Raw genomic sequence first — 26,846 nt, forward strand, 5'->3', positions numbered from 1 at the left:
TCAAGTTGACACCCTTAATTTAAGAGTAAGTAGCATGATTGCTTGGTGGCTGAGATTCATTCATTCATTTGAAATCCGTACAATGAGATGCGAATCAAACCTCTGAATATGGAGGACACTGATTCGCTGCGGCGACCCATTGAAGGGAAAAGCCGAAAGAAGACAATGAGATTAAAAAAAAAAAAAAAAAAAAAACAGATCATATTTAAAAAATAACAAACATTAAAGCACATCGGTCTTTGTACTGTTTCCAGGGACATCTCCTTTTTAATAGCATTTGAAGTGGAAAAAAATACACTTAAGTTATTAAAACCAACTTTCGTACAGTTACACAAGAAAACAATATCATGCAAGTCATGACAAATCAAATAGTGAACAAGATGAACCAGTTTTGCTCTTCACAATGTCAGATGACATTTATTTTAAACACTAGCAAATTTAAATCAATGATGATTGAAATGGGGGAGAGAAGAAACAAAAATACATCTCAAATGTCATATTTAAAGATACGTATATATATCTATGTACAAATCTTTTCAACAACCCTTTGAAAGCCACTTTTTTTTACAGGAAATATGTTGTGTTCCTTTACAAAAGCGTGTATCTCAGTTCAGTAAGGATTTCCAGGATTTTTGGAAAATAAAGAAACCAAAAAATATATATAGACATAGAAAAAAAAAGTTGTCAGGGACACCCCCCAGAAAGAAACAAAGAAAAAAGTGTGATCATCACCCACTTCATCCATTTGACATAATAAAAGCCCCCAATTTCAGTTTTCTTATGTTTCCTCTGCAAAAGAAAGAAACAACGGTTTGCTTGGAATGACTGTCACGTTACATGAAGAACAAACAAGTTAGAAGTGAGTACAAGATCAAAATCTAAACTCATCTAATGAATGGCACCGAGGTTTTTCCAAACATCAACCCCTCCCACCCCGCATGAGTGAATTTTGCTTCTGGCCAAAATCTCCCCTGCCGATGGAGCCCGACCGTGCCAAATCTCCCCTTAACTTGATTGTTCACCGAATCCAAAATAAGAGACAAACACCCAACAGAGCCCGTTGACAAATTACGTTGGGGCGGCCATTTTTGAAGGAGGAGTGTGCCTTCCATGGTCAGTGGAAGCGAATTCAAGGATTTGATTTTTCAAGCAAAATGACCACGTTCTCGAAAACGAATTTGAGCTACGAATGGCAAGAGTGGGGGAATTCACATATGTTGCACATCCAATGACGTAGCTCAAATGGGTGAGTGTTCAAAACACAGATCAAGAAATCTAAATGTATGTGAAAAAAGCAAAATGGTCAATTATAGTTTTCGTCAATCAGTTGAAATCATTTGCGGATTCCGACAAAATGCTACCGGTCCAAATTTAGCTCTGAGGACGGCTGTTTGATTTCTTTCATATTACGAATATTTAAGAGAAGACTACATATTTCAATTAAAAAAATTGTGTTCTTTCAATCTCATAGCGTACAAATAATTGGCAGGTTACTTTCAGCGTGTGAAACAAACAACACGCTGACAAAATATTCAGCAAAAATCAGGGGAGGCTAACATTGCTGGGGGTTGCGGGTGGTGGATTTGCAAAGAAGCCGGAGCAAATGTTTTTCACAGCGGTTCTTGGTGACCACATCCATCATGAGCGGACTCTAAAAGGCAAAAAAGGCAGCACCGAGGCTCACTAATGACTAACAGGTGTCGGCCAAATCTAAATTTAGGACGAGAATCCTTGAAAGAACTGCCACGCCATCCATCTTGGCGGACAAAGGCAACACTTGCAGACTATTTGTTTTTGGATCTGCGCCATTGGGAGGTTCATACAACACTGTGAAACGTGAATCAAAATTGTTTTTTTCATTCTTCTAACCGTCCCCTTAAAAAAAACAATAAATCAGAGCCCCTAATGTTTGTCTCTGTGGACTGTCAATGGCAAATTTCATACAAGGACAAAAGGGAAGTGGAGAGTTTTAACTAGCAAAAGGTTTCCCTGTGTCGTCCTTGCCTTTGTATGTCCTCTTCCCGTGCGTGAATGGTAGATATCTATACTTGATCATATGCTGGAGAAGAAAGAAGGAGGGGATGTGGGGGTGACAGTCAGTAAACAGCATGTAAAGGACTCATACATTTTGGTAAAAAAAATATATCCCTGTTTCGTAGGACATGGCAAGAATATTTGAAACAAACCCAATCAGCATGCCAGATAAAATAATGTGCTCGATGTTGTTCTTATTTACAGTATTTTCAGGTGTATAAGGCACACCACCAATGAATGGTGTATTTTCAAACCTTTTCCATATATAAGGTGCAACAGACTCTTCAGGCGTGTTTTCAATGAATGAAAAAAAGTTTTCCAAATATAATATATAAATATAGAAAAGTTTTCCAAAGATAAGGCACACCAATTTATAAGGCGCTACAGTAGAGGCTGGGGTTACTTCTACAGGGGGAAATGGGGTCTATGACTGCTGAGAACTGGTGTGGCTCAAAATTACTTCATATATAAAGCACACCGGATTATAAGGAGTGGGGTCATCTTTTCTAGAAAATCTAGGCTATGGGTGCGCCTTATACACTGGAACATTATATCGAGCGTTTCGTGCACCAATAATGACAACGTGTACCGTATTTTCCCGTGTACAAGGCGTGCCCAAAAGTCTTCATTTTGTTCAAAAGATGACCCCCCCCCCCCACTTCCCCTGTAGAATTACTATTTTCGTGTTTGACATATAAAAAGGAAAATGATGGTGACATCTGATTGTTTTGTTGACACTCCCTTTAGTGCAGCACTGTCTAACGCAAGGGTGTCAAAGTCATTTTGTGTCGCGGACCATATTGTAGTTACGGTTTCCTCTCGGGGCCGTTATGAATTTGGAGAAGCCATTAGAATAATTCATCCCCTCCACATATTGCATATAACAAAATAATGATTTGCTAGTTTTTAAATTTGAAGTAAAACATACTGACTGTTATTGTGGTTTACATGGGACAATTTGAAATTTTGGTTTGGACTTTAGCAAGCAACAGGCAATTTGACATGATTTATTAGCTGTCGGAGGCCAAATAAAATGATATGGCGGTCCAGATTTGGCCCCCCGCCACTTGACTTTGACACCCGTGGTCTAATGGGTGCATGACATGACAGGCTTCGTCAGTTCGCTGATGAAGCCTCTTGCATAAGAAGCGAAAAACGTCCGACACCTTCAAAGAAGTACAGATGAAGAAAACTTTCCATCGACTGATCACTCCTGTACGACTGAGAGCTTACACAGACGTTTAAAAATACAGCATCCATTGGGGGTGCACCTTACAGTCCAGTGCGCCTTATGCAATGGAAAATATGGTAACCTCATGAGAGCATGAACAATACATCGCTTCATACGATGTCACCTTGAATAAGTTCAAAAGTGGAGCGGTTCCAAAACAATGGAAAGTTATCTCAAAGTTAAGCGACCATTGTAGTGTGTGCAATATACATGGCGCAATAGATTGAAAAGGTTTGAGAGGTTAAGGAGGATGACTGTGCGTGTGTTTGTATCTTTACCTTGATCTGCCTCTTCATGGTGATGCAAAAGAGCATGATGAAGTACAATACAAGTATGGGCCAGAACACTGGCACGTCGAAGGCTTCAAAAAATGTGCAAACCATGGCAATGACAATGCCTTTTGTTGCAGAATGCCTGTCAAGAAAAGAGTTGATTTAGAAACAATGTACCGCATTTTTCGTAATACTGGGCATGGTGCGATGTCAACGAACGGGTGTCCAGTCAAACCTCAGTTTTCCACCATGATCTATTCTAGAAACCTGTTCAAAAACCGATTTGGTCGAAAACCAAAACATTTCCCATTATAATAAAGGTGTAATCAATGTCAGTATTTTTTAATCATGACTGAACGATAAAAACATGCCTGCTCACAATGGAACGCTACACGAGGATAATGCGTCGGTCACAATGAGACGCACCAACGGGAAGTTATGTCTCAGGAAACGGAGGGGCGTTGAGTGGTGCATTCAGGTGCACCCAGCTTGGTAGAGAAACGATTTTCGGTTGTAAACCAAGGCATAAAAGAACCAAAAATTTTTGGTCAAAAACCGAATTGGTCAAGAACCGAGACGTCTGAAAACTGAGGTTTAAGAGTACTTGAAATATATGTTCAAACATAAATAACTGGGAATACGTCTGTGTAAGCTCTCAGTCGTACAGGAGTGGTCCATCGATGAAAAGGTTTCTTCAGCTGTCATCTGTACTTCTTTGAAGGTGTCGGACGTTTCGCTTCTCATCCAAGAAACTTTGTCAGCAAACTAAAGTTTTACTGGTCGTCTCGGCCCCATATATATATATATATATACCTACTGTCCAGACTCTGCTATGATAGGTCCCTGCTCTTAGTTTGCTGATGAAGTTTCTTGGATGAAAATCGAAACATCCGGCACCTTCAAAGAAGTACAGATGACGGCTGAAGAAACCTCTTCATCGATAATTGTGAGTAAATAGTCACATAATTTTTTTTGTTAAGCGCTGCGTGTTCAATCCTTCATTCTCATTGTACAGTACGTCCATTTGATAGATTTAGCGCAGTTATGCTAGATTCTGTCCCGCATTGTAACAAATGTATATTTTTCAACAGAAAATGCCCCCTCGTGGAATGGAAAAACATTGCCAGAGGTCTGACCAGTGCCTTATCGTCACCCTCCCGCAAGAAAAACCAAAACCCGAATAAATTTGAGAATGGCGCTCCATGTCACATGTTTCAATTCATAAATAAATTTGGGAATGGCAGCAAATGAGCTAATCACATGCATCGGGTGTAAAGATATGTGAACCTAACTCGACCAAACTTTGGAAATGAGCAAAACTCTGTGAATATGATTTTTTTTTAAGTGTTTGGACATTTTACAGTTGGACAAAAGCAAAATGCAAAACACCACCACTGCGCGGTAACCTGCTGTTTGCATACAACATGACCACACGGGGAATGTTTTAACTTAAATCTGCATTAATGGGGCTCTATAAAAGACCCCCGACTTAATGTTCAAAAAGATAATGCGTAGCGTCTATACTATACATACATAAGGACTCACAGCTAGACTCACCAGAATTTGAACTCGGGCAATCGCCTGATGAAAGGACGGAACTCCTCATTCTGCTTAGTCGGAAGGGCAGGGCCCTCATCTATGGAGAAGGAGGGGTGAGGAGGGGCTTAACCGCAGAAATTAGCTTCAGATATAAAACATTTGCATTTTAAGGGACTCATGTATGTTACAGTCCCAACAGTATGCTACTCATGACAAGAGACAAAAAATAGATCTCAAAATGGATTGAACTTGCCTTCGTCGAGCAGTGAAGGATCCACTTTTGGTGATAGAAAAGCAATGAACAGGTTCAGATGGTAGATTCCCAAGGCGTAAGTAACTATATACCAACCCTGCAAAGCAATGGAAGGTGAAATTTACCCTTTCACGCACCCTGTAAGTTGATCGCACGATCAGCTGTCCAACGCAGTAACCGTTGCGCCTGAAAGGGTGACTGCACTGCAGGCTACATGTCGGGTTTCAATGAAAAGGAACATCTGGCAGCTTGTTAACTTGTCAAGATAAACTGCCGCGGCTGTTTGAGCTGGAGAGTGTCTCTTAAAAATGAAAGGACAACAGTGAAATAAGAGTGAAGAAGAGCTTTTACTTGAAACAGACAAGTCTGGCCAACACCACTTTGTTAATTTTTACAGGCGGGTGTAAAGCTTTTGTTTGGTCAAGGTGAGGTTGTGTTTACGGCAGACATATGAAAAATGTGGCCCGGGGGCCTAATGGGGCCCATGGTCAATTTTCATCCTGCCCGCAGCCTCTGTCATTAAATCAACAACTTCTGGCCCGCATGTAGAATGAATACATTGGGCAGTCACGCTGTTACTTGCGTTTTCTCAGTGTTGCCATCTAGAGGCTCAATTAGCAAATTTGTATTTGAGTATTTGAATGAGACCCCCAATTTTCTAAAATGGCGATTTTCTACTTAAAAAATAAAATCAAAAATAGCAACAATCAACCAAAAAAAAAAAAAACATTACTTGAGTTCAACTGTTAAAAAAAGTTAGTGCTAAAAAAGTGAGGTTAAGTGAATATTCAATTTCAATTTTCAACATCAATAAAATTTTGATATACGTGATTCAAATGAACCAAAAACACGCTTAAGACAGCTGAAATTAAAATAAAAAAGCTAATGTGACACACAGAGTGGCTCGCAGAAATGTATTGAAATGAATTGCTGTTGTATGGAAAGAACGTCTGCCAAGGTTGGGGGGAGGCAACCTTCTACATTTTTAAAACATCAAATTTGGCCCCCTTTGCAAAAAGTTGTGGTTTAAGGTATTTGTTTGGATGTGCAATCTTGAGACTTTTTTGAGGGGATTCACCAACTTAAAAGCTGCCAATTACCGAATAGTAATCAAAATACAGTTTGAGTAGCTTGGTCTGTATACCTGTGGATCTGGTACAGCCTGTTAACAAGCAGAGTCTTTGTCCAGTAAGTGCGTACACTTTTAATAAATACATGAAGAAAACATATCGGTAAGAATGCAGGATAATAGGTGGATTACGTGAGAGCCTCAAATCTCAAGATGGGAAATCATTCAAATAAAGCGAGCTATCTCATGCGGCAGTACTAACAGGTTTTTACATTAAGAATTTTTAGGGCATTTGGAACTGCACAGTGCATGACTTCATTTTACTTTGTTGATTTAAGCAAGTCAAATCAATTATATTTTGAGCTTTTGTAAACAAACGCCGGTAAGGTAACATTACCTGTAGTATGTACACTCTGATCATGTACAACGCGGTAAGTAGAAGCGTGGAGGCCCATCGCACGGCAGAGTAGGGCGTTGATTTGTCTAGCCATGACTGATAGATCTGTTTCATATGACACAAAACAAGAAGTGGACGTTACAGCCAGAGATGATATCATTTTGGAGGTATCAACTTTAGACAGAAACGATTCACCAGGGCATCTGAAAAAGAGCTTGCACCGCTTTACATTGCATCAATTCTGAATATTTCCCAGAACATCAATCCCTATAGTCCTCAAATTGAAATGAATAATGTATACTTTGTTCACAACATTTGTCGTGAATTCCCTGAAACAAAAGCGCATATAATATAGATGTCTTTGGAAAGACATTAGGAATTGTAGTGTGAAACAGCTTCTTCCCCCAAGCCATTAACTCTTTGAACTCTTTCAACAGTAGCCAAAATGAAACTGTATAGTGCCACTTAGCAGTTTTTTTGACGACGATACTAGTGCAGCGTGTTCTACCGGAAACAAATTCCTTGTGTGTTCTACATACTTGGCAATAAAGATGATTCTGATTCTGATATCCCCTTAAATGTAAAAATGTTAAATGGACAAAATGCAAGCGTCAAATGTGCAATTTTCTTTGCGAATAAACTACACTACGAGTTGTCTCCCATTCATTAAGTTTCACCACTAACATACCTCACCCAAACAATTAAGACACTTTATTAAAGATGCTCACCTGTCCAACCCGTGTGAAAAATGCAGCAACTACAGATGGTTTTCCATGGATTGACTCCCCAGCACTGTCCCCTTCTGACATTCTGCATGTAAAGGTGGGAGAAACAGTGAATAGATTTTAATCATGAAAACATGTAGATTCATCTGGGATAGTGTGTTGACCATCCAACAGGTATACAAAGAAACAGTGGAACTTTTTTCTAAAAATTGCATCAATTTTGAGAAACTACTTCAATCACAATGTTTTGATCAAACACATTTGAGACGTTTGGATTATAAGCGTGCGAGTAAGATAATTGTAGTAGTTTGTGGGCAGACAGGTAATGACACTCGACCAAAATACTGCTGGAATCATTCCAGAACAACGAGGAGGTGAGTCGGGCCAGTTGATAGAAAACTGGACTATTGTATACTTATTCTCCACAACAATCTGCAGTATTAGTTTCATAAAATGTCACATTTTTCATAGTCCACATAGGCCAAATATACGAGGTAAAGAGAACGTCCAAAAATGTATAGGAGGCAGTCATGCTGAATTGCTCTCATCAAAAAATCATTGTCAGTGAGTTACTTTTGGTACACTATTATACTAGCGAATGAAACGTCGACATTAAGTAGCTGCTGTCAAATGGTAACGTTTAGGTGGGGGCATACGGTGGACAAAATCGATCAAGAGCCATTTTATCCAACCGAAGTTAGAGGAAAGCAAAACAGCGACATCAACAAGTTTAATGTATGAAAGATAGCGTGCCGCGTTGCTCACATTAGCTTGGAAAAGAAACCAGCTAACTAGCTATAAATGTATATTGACCCTCGGCCTAAATTGACGATTATTGGGTGATGTAGTTTTTAACGCGTTTCTTTCTCGCTATTCGGCGATTTAGAACACACTATTGAACTACATTCCCCAGTTTCTACCCATTGAAGGACGAAACGACGGCAATGTAGTTCCCGACATATACTACTACCGTTTAAATATATGCGCAGAATGAAACGGTTGGACTACCAGTACCAGAAGAAACGATACAATGTGACAACTCACTTCCGGAAAAATGGAATACGTCTGCGGTGCTAACTGAACACTTAGCTATAACCGCTACATTATTTAGTATTTACAGGACAGATGTATTTGTATTTTGAATGAATGTGATTCATAATATATTACTCAATATAATATCTTGAAAATAAGCGGTCATTGTTTGAACAAGCGGTTCAAAAATGAATAAAAAAGGGCATTTTCTTACCTGATATAGCCGCTGTGTCACAACCCGGCACTACCTTTGCTCGTCGTCAGTCACTCCAAACAAGCTGACGAGAACACGTCAGTACTTCCGCAAGGCTCGCATCTTACGGTAGACCAGACAAGTCGAACCCTGAAAACGAGCTGTCGGATAGATCTGTTTCACGTGACACAAAACAACCTTCATTTAACCAAGGGCTTCAAAAACGGAAAAAAATAATGCCATTGAAATATACTCATGAAAAAAGGCGGCACACTCATTATTGTTATTAAAAAATAATGGAGAAATCATTCAGAAAGTCAGACTGTCGCTTTACTGGATATTAATAACTTTTAAAATGTTCAAACTACTTATTCAAAAGTAAAACATAGACATCACACGAAACAAGAGAGCAAGCAAACCTTTAAGGGACAATCACACATTTAATCAATGTAATAACATTTTTAAGACTGCTTTCTCCATGACCAGTTTTAATGGCACCCAAAACACACAACAAAAAAAGTTGCTTTTGTGGAGAGAAACCTTACACAAAGTCAATTGCAGTATGTCATCATCTACACTTAAGAATAACATTTAAATTAATCATAGAAAAAGATTGAACAACTAACAGCATTAGATCGATGGGTACACCTCTGATTAATCTTTACACTGACAGAAACGAGACTAGCAAAACGGTTACTATATACAACATAATACTGATCACACGCACGTTTGACACAAAATTGAAAGTATGATTTTAAAAGCATTAAAGTGCTCCTCCTTTGTCCAGTTCGCGAGTTAAATTCATGTACAACAATGACAAAAATGCAATGCGCAAAAAAAATCATAGTCATGATGATCATGTACGGCATAGTAATTGGAGAATGATGTCGTAAAACAAAACTGGAATGTTGCAGTTATATATTCAAAAACAAGTGCCACAAAGATACTTAGAAGACACTTATCAAGCATGAACATGAGGAGTACCTTGCCCAGCAAGGTGTTGCATAAGAGGAAGGACTAAAAGACTACTCTCACGTCTGGTGTCATGGTCAACGGGGATGCCATTCAACGCTGAATTAAACGTCCCTCAGATTACATATCTGATGTTCAGATATAATACTGTTTCAGCACCTGTTCAATTGGTATTCAATGCTTTTTTCAGCAAGGGAGAATATTTTCACAGTACAAATACCAAGAACAATGCCTATGTAACAATTTAACTATTCGTCTAATCACATTGTTGCTCATCTTGTGGCGCCTGTTTATGAGTAGGCTGTTGCTGATCACATTGGCAAAAATGTGGGCTCAGCGAACATCTCTTTCCAGGAACTCCTCTTTAATGGGGTGCTTGCTGCGTGCCACCTTGCAGTCTGGCATGTCGAAACCAAAATCTGCCCACTCGTCGGTCGCTGCCGACATCCCCGTCGTCCCCACAACCCCTGACCTGTTGGGTATGGTAATGGTGTGGCGGACGCGAAAGTGCACGGCCTCCATGACGCGTTGACGTTGCAGCTCCCCGCTGGCGGCCCCCATGGCGGCCATGGTGGAGGCGGCCATGTTGCTGCTGGAGCGAAGTAACTGTTGCCCGTGGTAGTCGTGATGGTGTGCAGAGGCGGGCAGCTGGAGCGAAGTGCTTTGTTTCATGTCTTGGAGTCCTCGCCAGATGGCAATCCGGGTCTGCTCTGGGATCTTTAGCGCGCCTAATTCCTGGAGATGATAATGAAAGATAGTGAAAATGGGATAAAAGAAGAAGAAAATAAATAAAAGTGTACTCTGTGTTCAACAAGATCCAGCGGATGATTCTTTGGGTAAGAAAATCGCTTTATTTTTTTTCTATCGAGAGGAATATCGTGATTTAAAATTGGAGAAATGAACATGGTTCCGATTTCTTTTGTGTTTTTTTCTGTGTGACATCTGCCCCTTATTCCCACTCTCATCTTTTTCTCTTGAAAGACATACATGACTGCGGCGTTTAGGGTCTTACAGACACAAAGGCAAAAGCCACCATGATTGGGACACACGTCACTCAATGTACTCAAACAAATTCGACTCTATGGACATTTTCTTCGTTCAACATGGAAATGATGAGGCGAATTGTTACCTCCACGGTGAGTGTCTGGAGATGGTAAATAGTTAGGAGGCCTTGAGAGGTGAAGTATTCGATGACGTTCTGGCAACCCAGACTGGTTAGAAAACTGTAAGGGGATCAAAGAAACAGAAAGCAGCACTATTGAAATTGTCTAATACTGATCGAGCCAAAACAGGCTTGAAATGAACACCTTGACAAATACGGATGGGAAATCAAAAACACACTTAAATATGAATGATTCATTAGGCCATACTTGCTTTGGTGAAGATTCTTTATTATAAATACATAAAATATAAAAAGATGAGCAAGATACAGTGAGGGGGGAAAATGTTTTGCATGAAAAATTACAAAAGATCAAACGTCGACAGGTTATAAAAATGAGTGCATTCAAACACAATTTCATGGAAATAAAATCAAACAAAAGTGTCCAATAAAACAGAATTTACAACATTAAAAAATGAGATATTCTCTTGTGCATCACCAACAGGTCTTTGGTAGTACACAAAACCTATTAAACAACCACATGACCCGAAATTTGCAGCTTGGCTGCGTGGTCCGACTTCAATTACTTCACGAAAGGCTTGATGGTTTCTTTGTCAATGTCTTTTAAACAGCGAAGAACAACAAAGTTCTGTGTGCATTGACACACACACTTACACTGTATGAGGCCATTGTACACCTCTCGACTTAGTAAAACTCTTTAGTAGCCCATTAATGAAAGTGGTAGCCCTGATGGACGACAGTGTGTCAAAACAACAATTTTATCACTTTTTCACAAAAACAAATGAGCCAAAGTGGCCTTTTTTTGGGAGGGGGGGGGACACGGGCATGGCACGGATCAGTCAGGGAAATTGAGAAGTGTCATTGGAGGGTGAGGTACCTGACAAGGTTGGGGTCAGGGTTATACGGAGGGGGTGGACTGCAATGTGAAGCAGACACTAAAGTCTGACTGCCGTGGCCGCCGTTCATGTCACCATTTGACTGCATGTGGTGACTATTGATCATGTTGTGACCTGGAATGACAAATGGATGAATGGATGAATGCAAAAGTATCATTTCATATTAACAGTGGACCCTCTACTTAGGAACGTCTCTTCACACGAGGTTTTGGAGCTACAAAATACCTGAAGTTTTATGCTTTAGAAAACATTTACATCTGAACTTTGGGGTGAGGGGCTTGGAACGGATTAGGGCATTTACATGGAAAACGCATCTCTAATTGGTTGTTTGTCTGTGTGTGCTCTGCGATTGGCTGGCAACGATTTCAGGGTGTACACCCACGCACTGCCTGATGATGAGGCTGGTAGGCTCGTGACCCTTTTGAGGATCAGAAAATAAATAAATGGATTACATTTATAAAGTGCACTTAATTTACACTTATTTTATTCATATTTATATCATTTTTGTCATACATCTAAAAATGAAGCGCCAAGGCACACATGCTCCACAGAAGCAAGAATGAAACATTATGGCTGCCTTCTGCATATACCGTAAATTGCCCATCCCTAACATAATGACCTTAAATCATACTCACTCATATGTGCCATGGAGTTGTGGCTGGCAGGGTGATGCTGGTGCTGTGCCCCCATCAGGTGGTTGGCTGTGTGAGATTTACTGAGACCTCCATGTGGGTGATGCTTGTTCATATTTGACAATGGAGACGATGGAGAAGCTATGTGGCTTCTGGAGACATAAATATTTGGATCAGACCAATGTCTGCCTCGCTTTGACATCGTGCAATAGTGTTTGTCAACTTTGTTGCGTGCAGCGTGTGGCCATTACGGTGACTTACGGTCTTTGTAGCAGCTGCTGTTGGGTTTGTTGCCTGTAGGAGTCCACGAGGGGCTGAGGGACAAGCTCCACCAGTTCTAAACTATCTTTAATCTTCATCAGAAGCTCGAAATTTTCCCGACCACGAACCTGCGCATACGGGTCAAGTGTGACTGAAATATATTTGCTAGGAACACAGGATATGCTATCAATCCTTTTTTAAATGGATTTCAGGCTGAGTTATTTACACAAACACCGCTGTGGAAAACATCCATCCGTTGCGCTGACAGCATTTCCCAACCTCTATTGAGGGAAGGCACATATTTTACTTGTAAAAAAAAAGTACACCATGAAACAAAAACGTTCCAAAAGTGTGTACAGTATATTGAAGGAAAGATGTCGTAGGAACACAGGAACACAGGCGTACTTAGCGCCATTTAGTGGACGAGCATTTTAATTTCCCGCCTGTCACTACTGTTATTTCAGAATCCGAATCAGAGAGCCTTTAATAGTCCCACAATGGGGAAATTTGCAAGTATAGCATTTACAGTATACACAAGAGGGGCTTAATCTTGTTGGAGGCACTGAACCCCACCAGTTTCATATGCTAATTCATCAAACCCTTCTTTCAATGACTGTGCCCACTAACTGCAGACGAGATTGTGGTGTGGACCTCTGCGGTGGAGGATCCACCGAACCCCTGTGACCGACTCACCTAACCCAGAGGGTTCGATGGAACCCAGTTTAATTAAGAACCACTCGTATACACTATATCGCGAGCCAAGATATACGGACAAAAATACATTATGTACAGTATACATTATGTAGCGAATAGCGTTGTAACGAAAACCAAGTTCAAGAAGCAGTTTTGACCAAAATGATCAGACAACACTGGTAAATGAACGAAGAATTGGTCTCAATGTAATTTGAACCGGGGGAAAAACGCGGCCCACGATTTGTTGTTTCTATGAATTTAATCCACTCGAATACAGTAGTTTAGGCTTTTACGCGTCATTGCACCTGTCAATAAACTTGACAATGTGCTGCCTGAAAATCCAAAATTATGATTCACGGTCCACAAAACAGTTTTTGTACTGTATTCACTCTGTACATGATTCTCGGAAATGCTGTTATTTTTACATGCTGATATGTTCTTTGAACTACATATTGACCCACTTTCTATTTTGTTTTCTAATGGTCAAATATGATGTACCATATTTCCCCGGTGAATGGTTTGTTCTGATTTAAAACTAACACACTTAGATAAGATAAGATAAGATAAGATAAGATAAGATAAGATAAGATAACCTTTATTAGTCTCAGAATGGAGAAATTCACAGCAAAGTTATGAAAGGCAGAGGAAAGGAAAAAAGAAGTAGAAGAACAAAAATATACTTACGGGAATATAGTAAATCTCCTCATCCCCGTGTCGCCGCTTCCTCAGGTTCACATTTGGGCTGGAAATATTTGGTGGGCTCTGTTTGAAATCTGCAAATGACAGATGCATCGAATCATTTTCAAACATTCCACAGTTCTGTTCGTTCAATAACCAGCAATCACATTAGATCAATAACTTACTGCGTTTATTGGCACTGCCATTCTTTGCCACAGTATCGTTCAAGACTTGCTGTTCCCTGAAATGGTCCTCATCTGCTTTGCGGTCTCGGCCAGGACACGCACATATCCGGCCTTCAAATGACCTTCGACCTAACACTTGTCCACTGCAAGAATAGTCGTAGATAATTTTGACAATAGTACAGCAAACTCACTTCATGACAATGTCAAAATTTTTGACCCCCTGCATACAATTTGCCAAAAACATCTGCTTATTACGATCCTATTTCTATGAACGCAAGGAGAAAATTTACATGCCGCAGGATCGGATATATCGATAGTCCGGTTATATCGATATTTTTTCAGACTCCCGAGAATATCGATATAACGAGACTTTACTGTATATCTATTTCTTTCCCAATGTATTTCAATCAGCATCAAATATACACAGTTTTGCTATTCACGGGCCCACTCATGGTGGTTGTTACTGTGATTTATTATTGATACAATATTTTAAATTCCATAAAGAAGGCAAATGAAATCCTTGCTTACAAAGATCAGCCCATTAACATAAAAAATGGAATTGTGCTGACGTGAATGAAAAGATGACTCACTCTCTCGATTCCAACGTAATAATAATTAGGATCGGTCTCCGGTTCATGCCGCCCACACAGCTGCTGTTGCACATGAAGTTGTACAAGATGGTAGTAAACTCTGTCCCCACCTGCAACATGCCATAAGAAATCAAAGTGTCCTGCCTCGTTTCTCCTGTTTTGGAAATCACAATGATTTCGACATCCCCAAAAATTTCTTGGACACAATCAAACGGCAATTTGACACGTCTTATGTTTAGCCTACCATTTGAGGGCAGTGTTGTAGAGCCCATGCTTTTAATTTGGTCTCAAGAAAAAAAAGCCGTTTGGATTATTTTGTGAGGAAATAGACCTCCAATTTGACCAAGTGTCTCATCGCAAGGCTGTTCTTTGGCGCCAATGATGAGTGAAGATGTGCTACATAATGTTACTGTGGGTACAAAAACAAACAAACAAACAAACAAACAAATACATAAATACATAAATAAATAAATAAATAAATAAATAAATGCACAATACCTTAAAGTTAGCACAGCATCCTCAAATGACATAATGCATAATGCTACCTACTGCTACTGTGGGTACAAAAAATAACATCAAAAATAATGCACAACATCCTGAAGTTAGCATAAGCATGCTCAAATTACATAATGAATAATGCTACATAATGCTACTGTCGCTACAAAAAATAAAAGAAAATAACAAATGCACAAGACCGTGAAGTCACCATAGGATCCTCAGATGACTTTGTTCTGTTCTGGCGTGTTACTCATGATGCGTTCGGTGTGAGTGAATATATATGCTGGCGAAGAAGCACAAACACGCACCTGTGGAGTCTCGTATGGAACAAAGACACTCTGGCGGCCGGTTATAGGATCATCCATGTACTGGCAGAGGTTGTTCCCCTCCACTCGGACCAGATGACTGGCTGGAGCTGCTTGGCCTGAACAACCAGCCCGTGACATTTTTTTTAAGCATCACAGTGACGCATGAATTCACTTTCTTGTATCTGAATGGCATCTTGTGTGAGCAGCAGCTAAAATTTGGAATCACCGCAGACACATTTTGTGAAAGGCAGTGAATGCCGTATTAGAGTTCATCGCAGTGTGTGGCCGTACCGTCGTTAAACTCTCGGCCCAGCTCGTGGTTGGGGCAACGCTTCACCACTTCTGTCACATGCTCGGCCTTCTTGTAGACCGGCATCGCTCGGATGATGCTTCCGTGGGGAGGGGATGACGACAGCTTGATCTGGATGGGACACGTTTTGGCAATCTGGCAGTAGAGCTTCTTAAGCAGCGGGGAGTACTAAGGAGAGGAGAGTGTACAGAGTGAGCAAAATATCCGTACAATTTGTATTCAGATTAATAAAAACATTTGAACCTGCAAATAAAATAAGTTTGGACCTGATACCCAAGTTTTTATTTCTTTTTTTTGGCTTTTCATTTCAGTGTGTAAGCGTTTGCTTACGTTTTGGAGCCTTCATAGCTACAAATCTAATCAACTCAAAGAGACCCAATTTTGCAAATTATTTAACCTAACTTGAGATAGAGACTAAAGTCAGAAGTCTTTACATGCTTAAAAAAACACCTCTTCAGATTTGTGATTTCATTCTGACAAGCCAAATTTAGGGTGAAGATTCTTGATTTAGGTAGTAAGGCTGTAGTTGAGATATTATCCCATATATTGCTCTTTCAAAATAGTTTTTACAATTAAAAATGCTTCGATGAAAAGGTTTCTTCAGCCGTCATCTGTACTTCTTTTTTCAAAGAAGTACAGATGACAGCTTTTTTCAAAGAAGTACAGATGATGGCTGAAGAAACCTTTTTATCGATGGACGCCTCCTGTACGACTGAGAGCTTACACAGACAAATTAAAAATGCAATTAAAACATTTTCACACATCTAAACTATCAAGTATAGTGATAGTAGAAACATTTTGGATTATTCCTATGAACAAGCGTTTTATTTACGTATGTATTTATTTACTTAGCTAATTAGGTAGCTGGTTGGTCAGCTCGTTGGTTAGTTGGTTGTTTAGATAGTTGGTTAGTTAGCAGGTTAGCTGGTTATTTGTTTGTTTGACTTGAATTTCTCAGGCCATTCTGAGGCGGTCAGGTGGAAGGCAGTTGAAGAGATTACACGCAATGACCGTACACAGACAAAGTGGTTTCTTTCTTGGCAAATTATCAATTTCGGTTTTGTGACATTTTCACGAAGCACATAGAAACGCACACTGCAGCCTCAGTTGCCATCACTTTTTTTCCTCCTGCACACAAAGGGCAACAAAAATACTGGCGTACTACGGAAAAGCCCCCCAGCTTGTCCTGACACGTATCAAAAACTCGACCTTCACCAATGACGACAATGATGATGATGATGATGGTGACTTTTAGTTAGGCTGGGCTCCCTAATGAGGACAAGCGCTGAAGATAATGGACAGTGAGGTGGATTATTATTTATGTACTATACAAAGATGTTATTTGTATGATGTCGTCACCAGAAGATTATAATTCCGCTTTCCTGCTTGTGAAGAGCTAACATGATATCCTAATATAATTCTGAATGAACTAACCACCTATCTTAATACACCTTGTGATGGGGCTTTTTCATGAGCAGGAAAAAACTTCTTTTTTTTCTTCCTTTTTTCCCCCCCCCATCTTCCAGGAATCAGCTGCCTTTAGAGATGTCTCGACTTGTCCACCATCCAGACTGGTGTTCACATATCACATACACCACCAACACGTGAAATAGCCTGCATCAACATTCAAATAGAAGAGCAACATTCATAGAAGATAAAAAGTTCAAAGAGACCAAAAAAGTGATGAATCAACTTTAGATCAGGGCAAAGACCACAAACGTGACTGACAGGAAGGAGAGTGAAAAGGCTTTTTTAAAAATCATCAATTATACGAATTCATCTGTATCTTGGTCAAAATATGCATTTGATGTTGTGTGAATTGGAAACTAGTTGCTTTTATAATATGTAGTGCATGCCACCATATTACGTCCATTGGAGACAGGTTGTGACAAGCCTCTTAAAAGAGGGTGATAATTGCTTGACCATGTGCCATCTATGTACACAAGAAACGGCTTGCCCGATGACAAATCACCTGATTCCGCAAATTTCTATTGTCATGTTGATCTCATACAAATAGAGTCGAATCTCGGTTTTGAATCTTGTTTCTCGACCAATTCAGTTTTTGACCAACAATTTCAGTTTTTTTTATGCCTCGGTTTACAAACGAATATTGGTTCACGAACAAACCAAGAGCACCTGAATGCACCACTCGACTCCCCTCCGCTTCCTTATACTGTACGTCACTTCCTTGTGTTGCGTCTCATTGTGACCGACACATTATCCTCATGTAGCGTTCCATTGTGAGCAGGCATGTTTGTATTGCTCAATCACGATATATATATATATATATATATATATATATATATATATATATATATATATATATATATATATATATATATATATATATATATATAAAGCAGACATTGATTACAATGTGAAATGTTTTGGTTTTTGACCAAATACATTTTTGAACAGGTCTCTGGAACAGATTATGGTTGAAAACCAAGGATTGACAGTAATTTTAAACTATTCATGTAAACACATAAACTGCAACATGCCTTTTTTTAAGATCGACAACTATTAAACAAATTTAAAACCAAAATGCTACAAATGGCAACTTTCAATTCAAATGTTTCATATATATATATATATATATATATATATATATATATATATATATATATATATATATATATATATATATATATATATATATGATGATTGAGCAATACAAATGCATTTCTGAATTAACAAATGAGTCGTTATTTTTGATCGAATTTTTCACCAGAGCGTGAACAGTGATGTGCACATTGCAGATGATAGATGGTGAAAATAAAGGAGATGCGTTGCAAGGGCGTGTTGGGACCTGCAGGCGAACACAGAGAAGCTAATAGCCGGGAAAAGCAACTTCTGACAGGCCGCCTTGCAATACATGCTCGAGCAGATACCACTCAACACATCACAACCCACCCCCCTTTCCTGAACTGCCGCAACCCCCCACACCCCTCACCTCCCGTACACACACACATACTGTACACAAAGACAGATACATTAAAATCAATGTTTATGGAGGAAACAAGGGACACCTTGAACAGGTCGCCAGCTAATCGTAAGGCACGCATGGATTAAAAAAAAAATCATTCATGCTCACAATTGCACCGAGGGACTATTCAGAATATTCCATAAAACTAAGATGCATGTTTTTGGAATGCGGGAGGGAGTCGGAGCACTTACAGAAAACCCACGCAGGCACAAGGAGAAAATGCAAACTGCACACATGAAGGTTGGAGCAGGAATCAACCCCTGCACCTCTGCACTGAGGTGGATAAGACATTGCAAGACTTTTTTTCTCACCCTTAACGTGTTGAATTTGAAGGCACAGATGGGGTAGGGAGGGGGGGTCACTTCAACTGGCTGGACATCAACTCAACTCAACTGTTTTTCTGGAGCACTTCAAAAATAAATCACTGTACAAAGTTCTGCCCACAGGGCAAAAATAAGTCTGACGAAAACCAACGATAAAATAATAAAATTAAAATAGTACAAAGGACCAAGAGTAAAACTAAAAACAAATCTCACGCTGAGTCCAAGGTTAGCATCTCATCCACAGACCTGAGTCAACGGGCACCTGCAAAGGGTTGGAGGAGCTCAGAGAAGAGTCAAGTCGGCCATGTTGACGTCCTCAAATTACAAATGGCCATTTTCCTACAACACCACTCAACAAAAGTACCAAAAGAAAGAAAAGCCCCCCCCCCCCATGTGCCCAGTTAGACTGCACTTTATGCATGGAAATAGGGCCTGTAGTCTACAAACGGTCAGATAATGTTAGCCATGTTGCTGAAGGAATCACTTCACAAACCAAGTTGAGAAAAAAAAAAAAAAAAAAAAAAAACAACCAGCCCCAACTTAACACCCGTCCGAGTAGTTTATTTGGGCAAAACAAAGCACAAAACTAGCCTCCCATCTAGATGGACAGAGGTCATTATAATAAGAGTAAAAGTTCGGAACCGCTTCTTCATTGGCTCTATATTTCATATTTGTATATTGCAGCGTCATTTATTTCATTGACAAGATTACTGGAGGATCACAAAGATTGATGTCATCGTATGACGAGAAAGTTAAATAAAGTCAAATCAAAAGGATTTTTTTCCTTGTCTTAAATAGACTACGTACAACGAAACTCATAGCGCTCGAGCTGACAGGGTTAAGTGGGTTAAAGCCGCAGGAAGAAAGAGACAACAGAATAAAAGCAGCAGGTTAAAGGTCATCCTCTTTGGGATCTTCTTACATCACTGAGAGCTGCGTGAAGAAGCTCACCATGCATGGTTGGCTCCAGCAAACATAGTCACGGAGGAGATTCACAAACAGCCACATTTTAAACGTGATGGGAGTGCAACTTCTATCCCCGTCTGGCCTACTTTTTTTTCAGAAGTCAGGTGGAGGTGACACCTTTCCACAGAGTTGGTGGGAACGGGGGCCCGTGTGTGTGTATGAGTCGGGTGGGGGGGATAAATCTATTTACACTATCACTAATGGGGCCCCTCTTTCAGTTTTGCCACAAAAAGCAGAGAGACAAAGAGCCAGGGTAAAACAGGTGACTTGCAGTGTGGTTGATTTAAGTTTGGCTAAATGGGCATGTTTGTAAAGTGATGTGTTTGCCACAAATTACTTTTTTTTGCTGTTTAAAATTACGATTACTACAGATTTAAGTGATGAAAATCAAGGGCAGAGGGCCCAATATTTATTTATCTATTTGTGCTTGTTTTGTGATTGTAAAGTGTGTTATTATTATTATTATTATTATTATTATTATTATTATTATTATTATTATTATTATTATTATTATTATTATTATTAGTATTATTATTATTATTACTTCTATTATTATTATATTTATATACAGATTTATTTATGTATTTATTTATTTATTGGGTGCACTGAAGTAAATTAAGCGGCCTTACTTCATGTGTTCTTTGAAATTTGATTCATACTTTTTATTTGGGTAGACAATCTGTAACCAAGTTTCGTTTATACTCGTTTATCTATCAATATATGTTGTATACTAAACTAAACAAAAATAAAAATATAAAATAAAGTAAAGTTGAATAAAATGTAACTAAAATAAATAAACATTCAATTCTATTGAAATATGAGATAAAAAAAAAAACAGACTAAATACTATAAGGTGATTACACATTTACCGCTACACGATGCATATGCGAGAGTTTTGAAAGGCGCTAAGAAATTAAATGTATTATTATTATTATTATTATTATTATTATTATTATTATTATTATTATTATTATTATTATTTTTATTATTATTATTATTATTATTATTATTATTGTTATTATTAATGATTATTATTATTATTATTATTATTATTATTATTATTATTATTATTATAATTAGTAGTATTAGTATTAGTATTAGTATTAGTATTAGTATTAGTATTAGTATTAGTATTAGTATACTCACAACGGGCCTCTAAACGAAACTTTAACTCCGATAGTTGTATTAAGTTAAGACACTCTGACGAAGGCGGAAGTAGACACCGAAACATGTCAGGTATTTGAACAATACACTGTCTGTAAGATAATAATCTGTTTTAAACATTAACTACGATCTTGAATGAAAAGATGCAATATAATAAATATGTGGCTCAGAATGTTGAACAATGTGCTTCTTGCAGTCAGTTTAAAAAAGGCCAAAAAAGAATTTTCTCACTGTAGTTTTAACTAAACAGAAGAGAATAGGGAGCACGACGAATCATCGGATGGTCCGTTAGTCTCCCTTGCGCAAGGCAGGCCTGCACATGTGCTAGCTTGAGCGTTTGTAACTGTCAAATGATGTCTGAGTTTGCGCATACAGAAGAAGAGGGAAAAAAAACAAGAATGAATGAAGAATCAAAACACAATCATATTAAAGCGGAGCTACTTACTGTCCACGTGGCTGACTTGGCAGTGCTGGACTGTTGAAAGGACAACTGGAAGGCGTGGGGTCCCGGGTAGTCAGTATTGGAGGGGATGGCCGGGGCGGGCGACAGGCCCTCGAAGGTGGAGTTGGGCTGGGAGTAGGGCGATGGAGCCGGAGGTACAGCCGAAGAAGCGTTCTCGGAGCTGTAAGGGCTGGCGGGCCTGGCCCTGCTTCCCAAACTGTCCATGCTGCTGCTGAGCAAGTTGTACTGGGACTGGGTGAGAGAAGAGCAGGGGAGAAAATGAGGAGGGGGGGGGACAAAGAGGGAGGAGAGAGACGGCAGGCAGGTATCGAGATGCTGGAGAGACAGCACCTTGGAGGTCGGGTTACATTGAAATATGGTTTTGTAGATTCTTGCTTATTTGGGATACGCTCAGGTACATGAAATATCTACGCTGAAAATTTATTGGCCAAAAAACAAACACTTGAACACCCCTCACTTCACCAAATCCTTTTGGACTCACGCCATCTTTTCCTACTCCTTCCCTCTGGTAGGCGCTATCCAACAATGCACACTTAAAAAGCGGATGATCCAATAACTTCTTCACCCTTGCCACAAACTTTGTAAAATGTTGATTCATACATAATAGAGATAACTTTCACAACATTCCAGATGACTGCATTCATTGTCATCAATTACACCGCCTCATTTCAACATCATCATGGATCAGTGTTACCACACTGCATGCTAGACCCTTAATTTTTTTTCTTAAAAACACCCTGACCATCATAAATATGACTGTTGATGTTCTAAATGTATATTTATGACTTTATTATCTATGTGAGTGTGCACCTCAGTTGTAGCCTGACCACACAGGAGCCACCTCGGGGCTATGTTGGTTAACTTGTAAATCACCAGTGTAATCGGCGCTCTCAAATTAGTCGCAACCTCCTTCTTGTCCTCTTTGCCGTGTTTGACGAGGAGGAAGAGTTGTTGCTCCGAGGCGCTCGCGTGTGTGTGTGGTGACACCGCTTGTCAAAGTCAACAAGTCATCAGGCCCCTTTTTGGAGTAATGCAACTCTTCAAATTTTTACGCACAATCCATATTTACTGCTCATAAGACAGTCTTCAGAAAGATACAAGCTGATCAGTGCACCCTGTGTTGTTTCAATCAATTTCGGTCTATAAGAAAAAAGTCAATGTGCCATTAAGTTGCAAGAGAAGCAAAAAGCCACCAGAGCGGATCCATTTCAATGAAAATAAAACATTTTGAACATCAAAACACTTTCAAATGCAAACCGTCATCAACTCCCGCCAGAAACACAAACGCAGCAATCTTTACCTTCTTTTTCACGTAGTACATCCTCTAAAGTTTGAGTCGCATGTGTTAACAGTTCGGTCAGAGATGTCCAAATGGAGCAAAGGGAATGCAGGACAATTGCACAAAGCAGAGTTCAAGTGAGGTGCGCATCGGTGGACACACCACTCGCCCTCTGTCTCTCTCTTTTTTTGCTCTCTTTCACACACACACGTGCGCACACACACATATGTAGATGCAGGACAAAGGTGAGGTAGTGTGTGTGGAGTGAGAGAAAAAACGACAGAGACAAAGAAGAGGAGAGAGGGAAATAGGGATGGGAGCTTTCGAAAAAATGGTACAGCATTCTAATTATGGCATGCCTGGACATAGACTGCAATGCTGGGACACATGTACACGCATGCCGGAAAACACTTTGTGAAGGCCTGAGCGAGGTAAACACTGTCTGGGCATGTGTACGAGAGTGTGTGAGAGAGAGAGGGGCAGAAAGAATTTTGACACACATAGTGTATACTCATGTGTGCCATTACAGACACTTTAAAGACATGATATTAAGCCAGATCGAAATCCAATGAGCCTGTGAAGCAATTTTTTTAAACAAAGATTGAAAAACAGATAGTTTGGTTTGATTGTTTTCATACGAGACACACGCATAGAATAATATGTAAAGTCCATTATGTTCCCCTGCCGTGGTTTATCAGATGAAAGCAAAGAGAACGGGTCAATGTTCCAGACTTAATGCAAACTGTATAGTGTGAGGGTACACGTGGATATGTGGATCTATACATTGACTCAAACATTAGGACAAGCCGTGCACATATGCTTACCGGTCACATAATTCTAGCAAACTCCTTTGAAGAACTAATGTCAAAACGTTTAGCTATAAAATGATAAATATGTGATTGTTACCACACACATTGATTACTGAACCGTGTAGCATTGATCCTGATGTGATGTACCGGATGGCTAAATCAATGTAGCATATTTCAGCAGTTAAATGTACATATTTTGTCTCTAATTAACTGAACTGTTTTATGCTTACGAGAGTCGCAGGCGTGCTGGAGCCGATCGTAGTTGACTTTGGGCAGTTGGCGAGTTTCGCCCTCCATTGGTTGCTAGTCAATCGCTAGGCTAGATAAAATTAATTTAATCGACTTTATTTTTTTCATGGGCATTTAATAAGATGACTTTCGGGTTGAGTGAACACTGGCGCGTCTGGCTGCCGCTATTCACACGCAAAAAAAAATATCTTGTGACTATAAAGTGTCATTGAAAGTTTTGAAAGGGGCTTATAAATGAATGTTATGATGATGATGATGATGATGATGATGATGATGATGATGATGATTATTATTATTATAAGATTAATATTGGTTCTAAAACTAGTACGGCTTGCCCCCATGCTAATTGAACATGTCACTGGACTATAACATCTCATCCCGTACCGTCTTCCAAATCCACCTCTGTGGTCCTCGGCGACCAGACAAACGTGCGAAAATACGAATAAGCAACCACGCACACCAATCGCACAAGCGCATCTGCTCACAGGTGTGTTCCGTCTCGGTAACTTCATTCGACCTGCAACAAGTTGAAACAGAGCCACGACGTGTGATGCTGATGTGTGAGCAAGTCTATGAGTGTGTGCGCGTGCGTGTGCGTGCGTGTGAGTGCGTGTGCGATGTCCCCTATGGGCATTGGTTTTGCTGGCTTCCGTTCAGAGATGAGCATGAAAATGTTTACAAAAGTCGACAGACCAATCCACGGCAACCCTCAAGATGAGTGAAGCACAATAGATTGATGATCAAGATATCACTCGATTGCTCATGTCCTGCTTAATGCTATTGCTCAGCAACATATGACACCCACCCACACACACAAAGTGACGTGCGTTTCTGGAAACCGATCAGAGCCAAACGAATATAAAAAAAAAATCAGAGTTCAAAGCAAGTGGGACCACTCAGGAAGGGAATTGTTCTGCCCCCTGCTGGTGATATTATGTAAAGCCCACAATTAACAGAATACAGTACAGTGTATGCAAAAGGCGTAAAGCAGCAGTACTTATCCTGTGACTGTAATAAGTTAGCATACTGTATTTCTCAGTGTTTCCCAGGCTTTATCGAGTCAAGGCACTCGTCTTACATTAGAACTGACCCTTATAATGTCACGAAAAGTATGACTATTGAATTAATGATGCTCATGTTGGAATTTACTCAAACTAAAATGAACTGTTTATTAGCACATGTATTACTCATACGCAGCCATAATTTATTCTGATGTATGTAGGGCAAAAGTAGATGCACAAGTTTATTGAACTTTCTGGCATTTAGTCTGAGAGGATTTCATTGTTTTGCTTGTCACTCTCCTGTATATTTCTGGCATATATGCATTAAAATAAAGTGATAATGTAAATAATCCATTATAATGTAATGAAATGACTTGTAGACCAATAACACTGTTCACAACGTGATTATTGCATAATATTTCAGGTATAACATTACAATGGTTTCAATCATATTTAAAGAATGGGAAACACTGTACAAGAATTAATAACAGGATGTCCTCCTTTTTACGGCGGGCGTGCCACAAGGATTCATGATGTGTCCCGCATTGTTGATATTTATCCAAAGTGTCTCCTCGGGAGGTTTCTGTGACGTTTTTACACAAGTAGACAAACATGATACTGTGATATGCATTCATGCTAAATCAATCAGAATGCTAGAGCAGTGCTCCAGGCTGAAATGGGAGAAAAATAGCAGAATGGAATGTGTAATCATACTTAACATTACATTTTGGTCAGCATCTTTTTTTCTAATAGACATAATGCTGTGTTACTTCCGGCTAGAGTGAACGCTGGCGTGAATGGCTGCCGCTGCTCACCTGCACAAGAAAAAAAATCCTGTGACTGTAAATTGTTCTTCAGAGTTTTGAAAGGCGCTTAGAAATTAAAAGTATAATTGGTTACAGATTGTCTACCCAAATAAAAAGTATGAATTAAATTTCAAAGAACACATGAAGTAAGGCCGCTTAATGCCAGTTTAAGGACGCACTCCAAATATTAGACACCGCCCTCACGCATTGTATGACTATGTCCATTGCAAAATAAATTGAATATTGTTTTCACCCTCCACCTACCTGCACACACAGCATTTTAGCAATCCGGAAAAATTATATCGCTTTTCCATAACAGCCTACATAGTGCTGAAATCAAGTGAATGTCATTTTTGGCGGAGGATGCCACATCGCCAATATCTTTCAACGAATGGGCCACCACAACCAGCATTGCAACAACAAACACTAGCCCCGCCCCCTTTTAAAATCTGCCATGAGTATTCATTAACTAGCCAGGCAGGCCTAGACTTGCCTAGTAAAAGATTCGATTAGACCAATACATGTGAACTTGCATCTGTGAAAAAAGATAATAATGTCTATCAACCAGTTCTATTTGTTTTACATTGATATTGACAATCGAGCCTTGTCCATCAATGTCTGCACCTCTGTTAAACTGCAATCTGTGACTCACTCCATCCGTGTTTGTGACACTGGAATAAAAACACATCAGGTGGCTCGGAGGTGATTTGACAAGAAGATTCTGGCTCTGTCTTTAATTAGCCCTGCCCCGACACACACAAAACCACTCCTCAGTCCCTGAGGAGTCTCAGTGGGGAGACAAGGAGAGGGAAAATGCAGCACAAAGAGAGGGAAAGCGTTTTGGAGGGAACAGTGGAGGGAAAAGTGGAAGGATTGATTTAAAAAAATGGTGTGTGAGGGTTAAGGTGTGCA

At 39.6% G+C, this 26,846-nt stretch overlaps 2 protein-coding genes across 4 annotated transcripts in view; both read right to left on the minus strand.

Annotated features, from left to right (window-relative positions):
• Positions 1-234: 234 nt before the first annotated feature.
• On the minus strand, positions 235-8,856 carry rer1 (retention in endoplasmic reticulum sorting receptor 1). 2 transcript variants are annotated; one of them, XM_089009652.1, is made up of 8 exons: positions 8,767-8,856; positions 7,524-7,605; positions 6,796-6,900; positions 5,330-5,426; positions 5,095-5,173; positions 3,544-3,679; positions 2,005-2,059; positions 235-789 (listed from the first exon to the last, which is right to left on the minus strand). In XM_089009652.1, exons 2-8 carry the CDS (start codon positions 7,602-7,604, stop codon positions 779-781), a joined length of 564 nt encoding a protein of 187 aa, XP_088865778.1. In that variant the 5' UTR covers position 7,605; positions 8,767-8,856; the 3' UTR covers positions 235-778. The 2 variants fall into 2 exon arrangements, with proteins under 2 accessions (XP_088865778.1, XP_088865771.1); XM_089009645.1 differs by having other exon boundaries at positions 235-2,059; positions 8,767-8,852.
• A 304-nt stretch (positions 8,857-9,160) lies between these two features.
• Positions 9,161-26,846, minus strand: part of tp73 (tumor protein p73) — a 22,434-nt gene continuing 4,748 nt past the window's right edge. The window contains exons 1-12 of one of the 2 annotated variants that reach the window (XM_089009673.1): positions 23,091-23,341; positions 21,773-22,021; positions 15,870-16,056; positions 15,579-15,694; positions 14,773-14,882; positions 14,183-14,325; positions 14,004-14,092; positions 12,627-12,754; positions 12,369-12,517; positions 11,715-11,847; positions 10,847-10,940; positions 9,161-10,452 (exon numbers count right to left, since the gene is read on the minus strand). In XM_089009673.1, the coding sequence (XP_088865799.1) occupies positions 10,051-10,452; positions 10,847-10,940; positions 11,715-11,847; positions 12,369-12,517; positions 12,627-12,754; positions 14,004-14,092; positions 14,183-14,325; positions 14,773-14,882; positions 15,579-15,694; positions 15,870-16,056; positions 21,773-22,021; positions 23,091-23,111 (1,821 nt within the window). In that variant the 5' untranslated portion in view covers positions 23,112-23,341 and the 3' untranslated portion in view covers positions 9,161-10,050. Of the gene's footprint in view, positions 10,453-10,846; positions 10,941-11,714; positions 11,848-12,368; positions 12,518-12,626; positions 12,755-14,003; positions 14,093-14,182; positions 14,326-14,772; positions 14,883-15,578; positions 15,695-15,869; positions 16,057-21,772; positions 22,022-23,090; positions 23,342-26,846 lie in introns of those variants that run through there. The other variant, XM_089009665.1, reaches the window with a different exon arrangement.

Source organism: Hippocampus bargibanti, linkage group LG01 (assembly GCF_051943395.1).
Source record: "Hippocampus bargibanti isolate YZ-2025 linkage group LG01, ASM5194339v1, whole genome shotgun sequence".
In the NCBI taxonomy this organism is placed as follows: Eukaryota; Metazoa; Chordata; class Actinopteri; order Syngnathiformes; family Syngnathidae; genus Hippocampus; species Hippocampus bargibanti.

What these genes read in the sequence shown, in the direction of transcription:
- rer1 (XM_089009645.1), bottom strand. Translation starts at nt 7,604, where the DNA reads ATGTCAGAAGGGGACAGTGCTGGGGAGTCAATCCATGGAAAACCATCT. An exon ending in TCCTTCACTGCTCGACGAAG is followed by an intron (nt 5,174 to 5,329) that starts GCAAGTTCAATC and finishes CCTTCTCCATAG; the next exon opens with ATGAGGGCCCTGCCCTTCCG. An exon ending in CCATGAAGAGGCAGATCAAG is followed by an intron (nt 2,060 to 3,543) that starts GTAAAGATACAA and finishes TTTCTTCTCCAG; the next exon opens with CATATGATCAAGTATAGATA.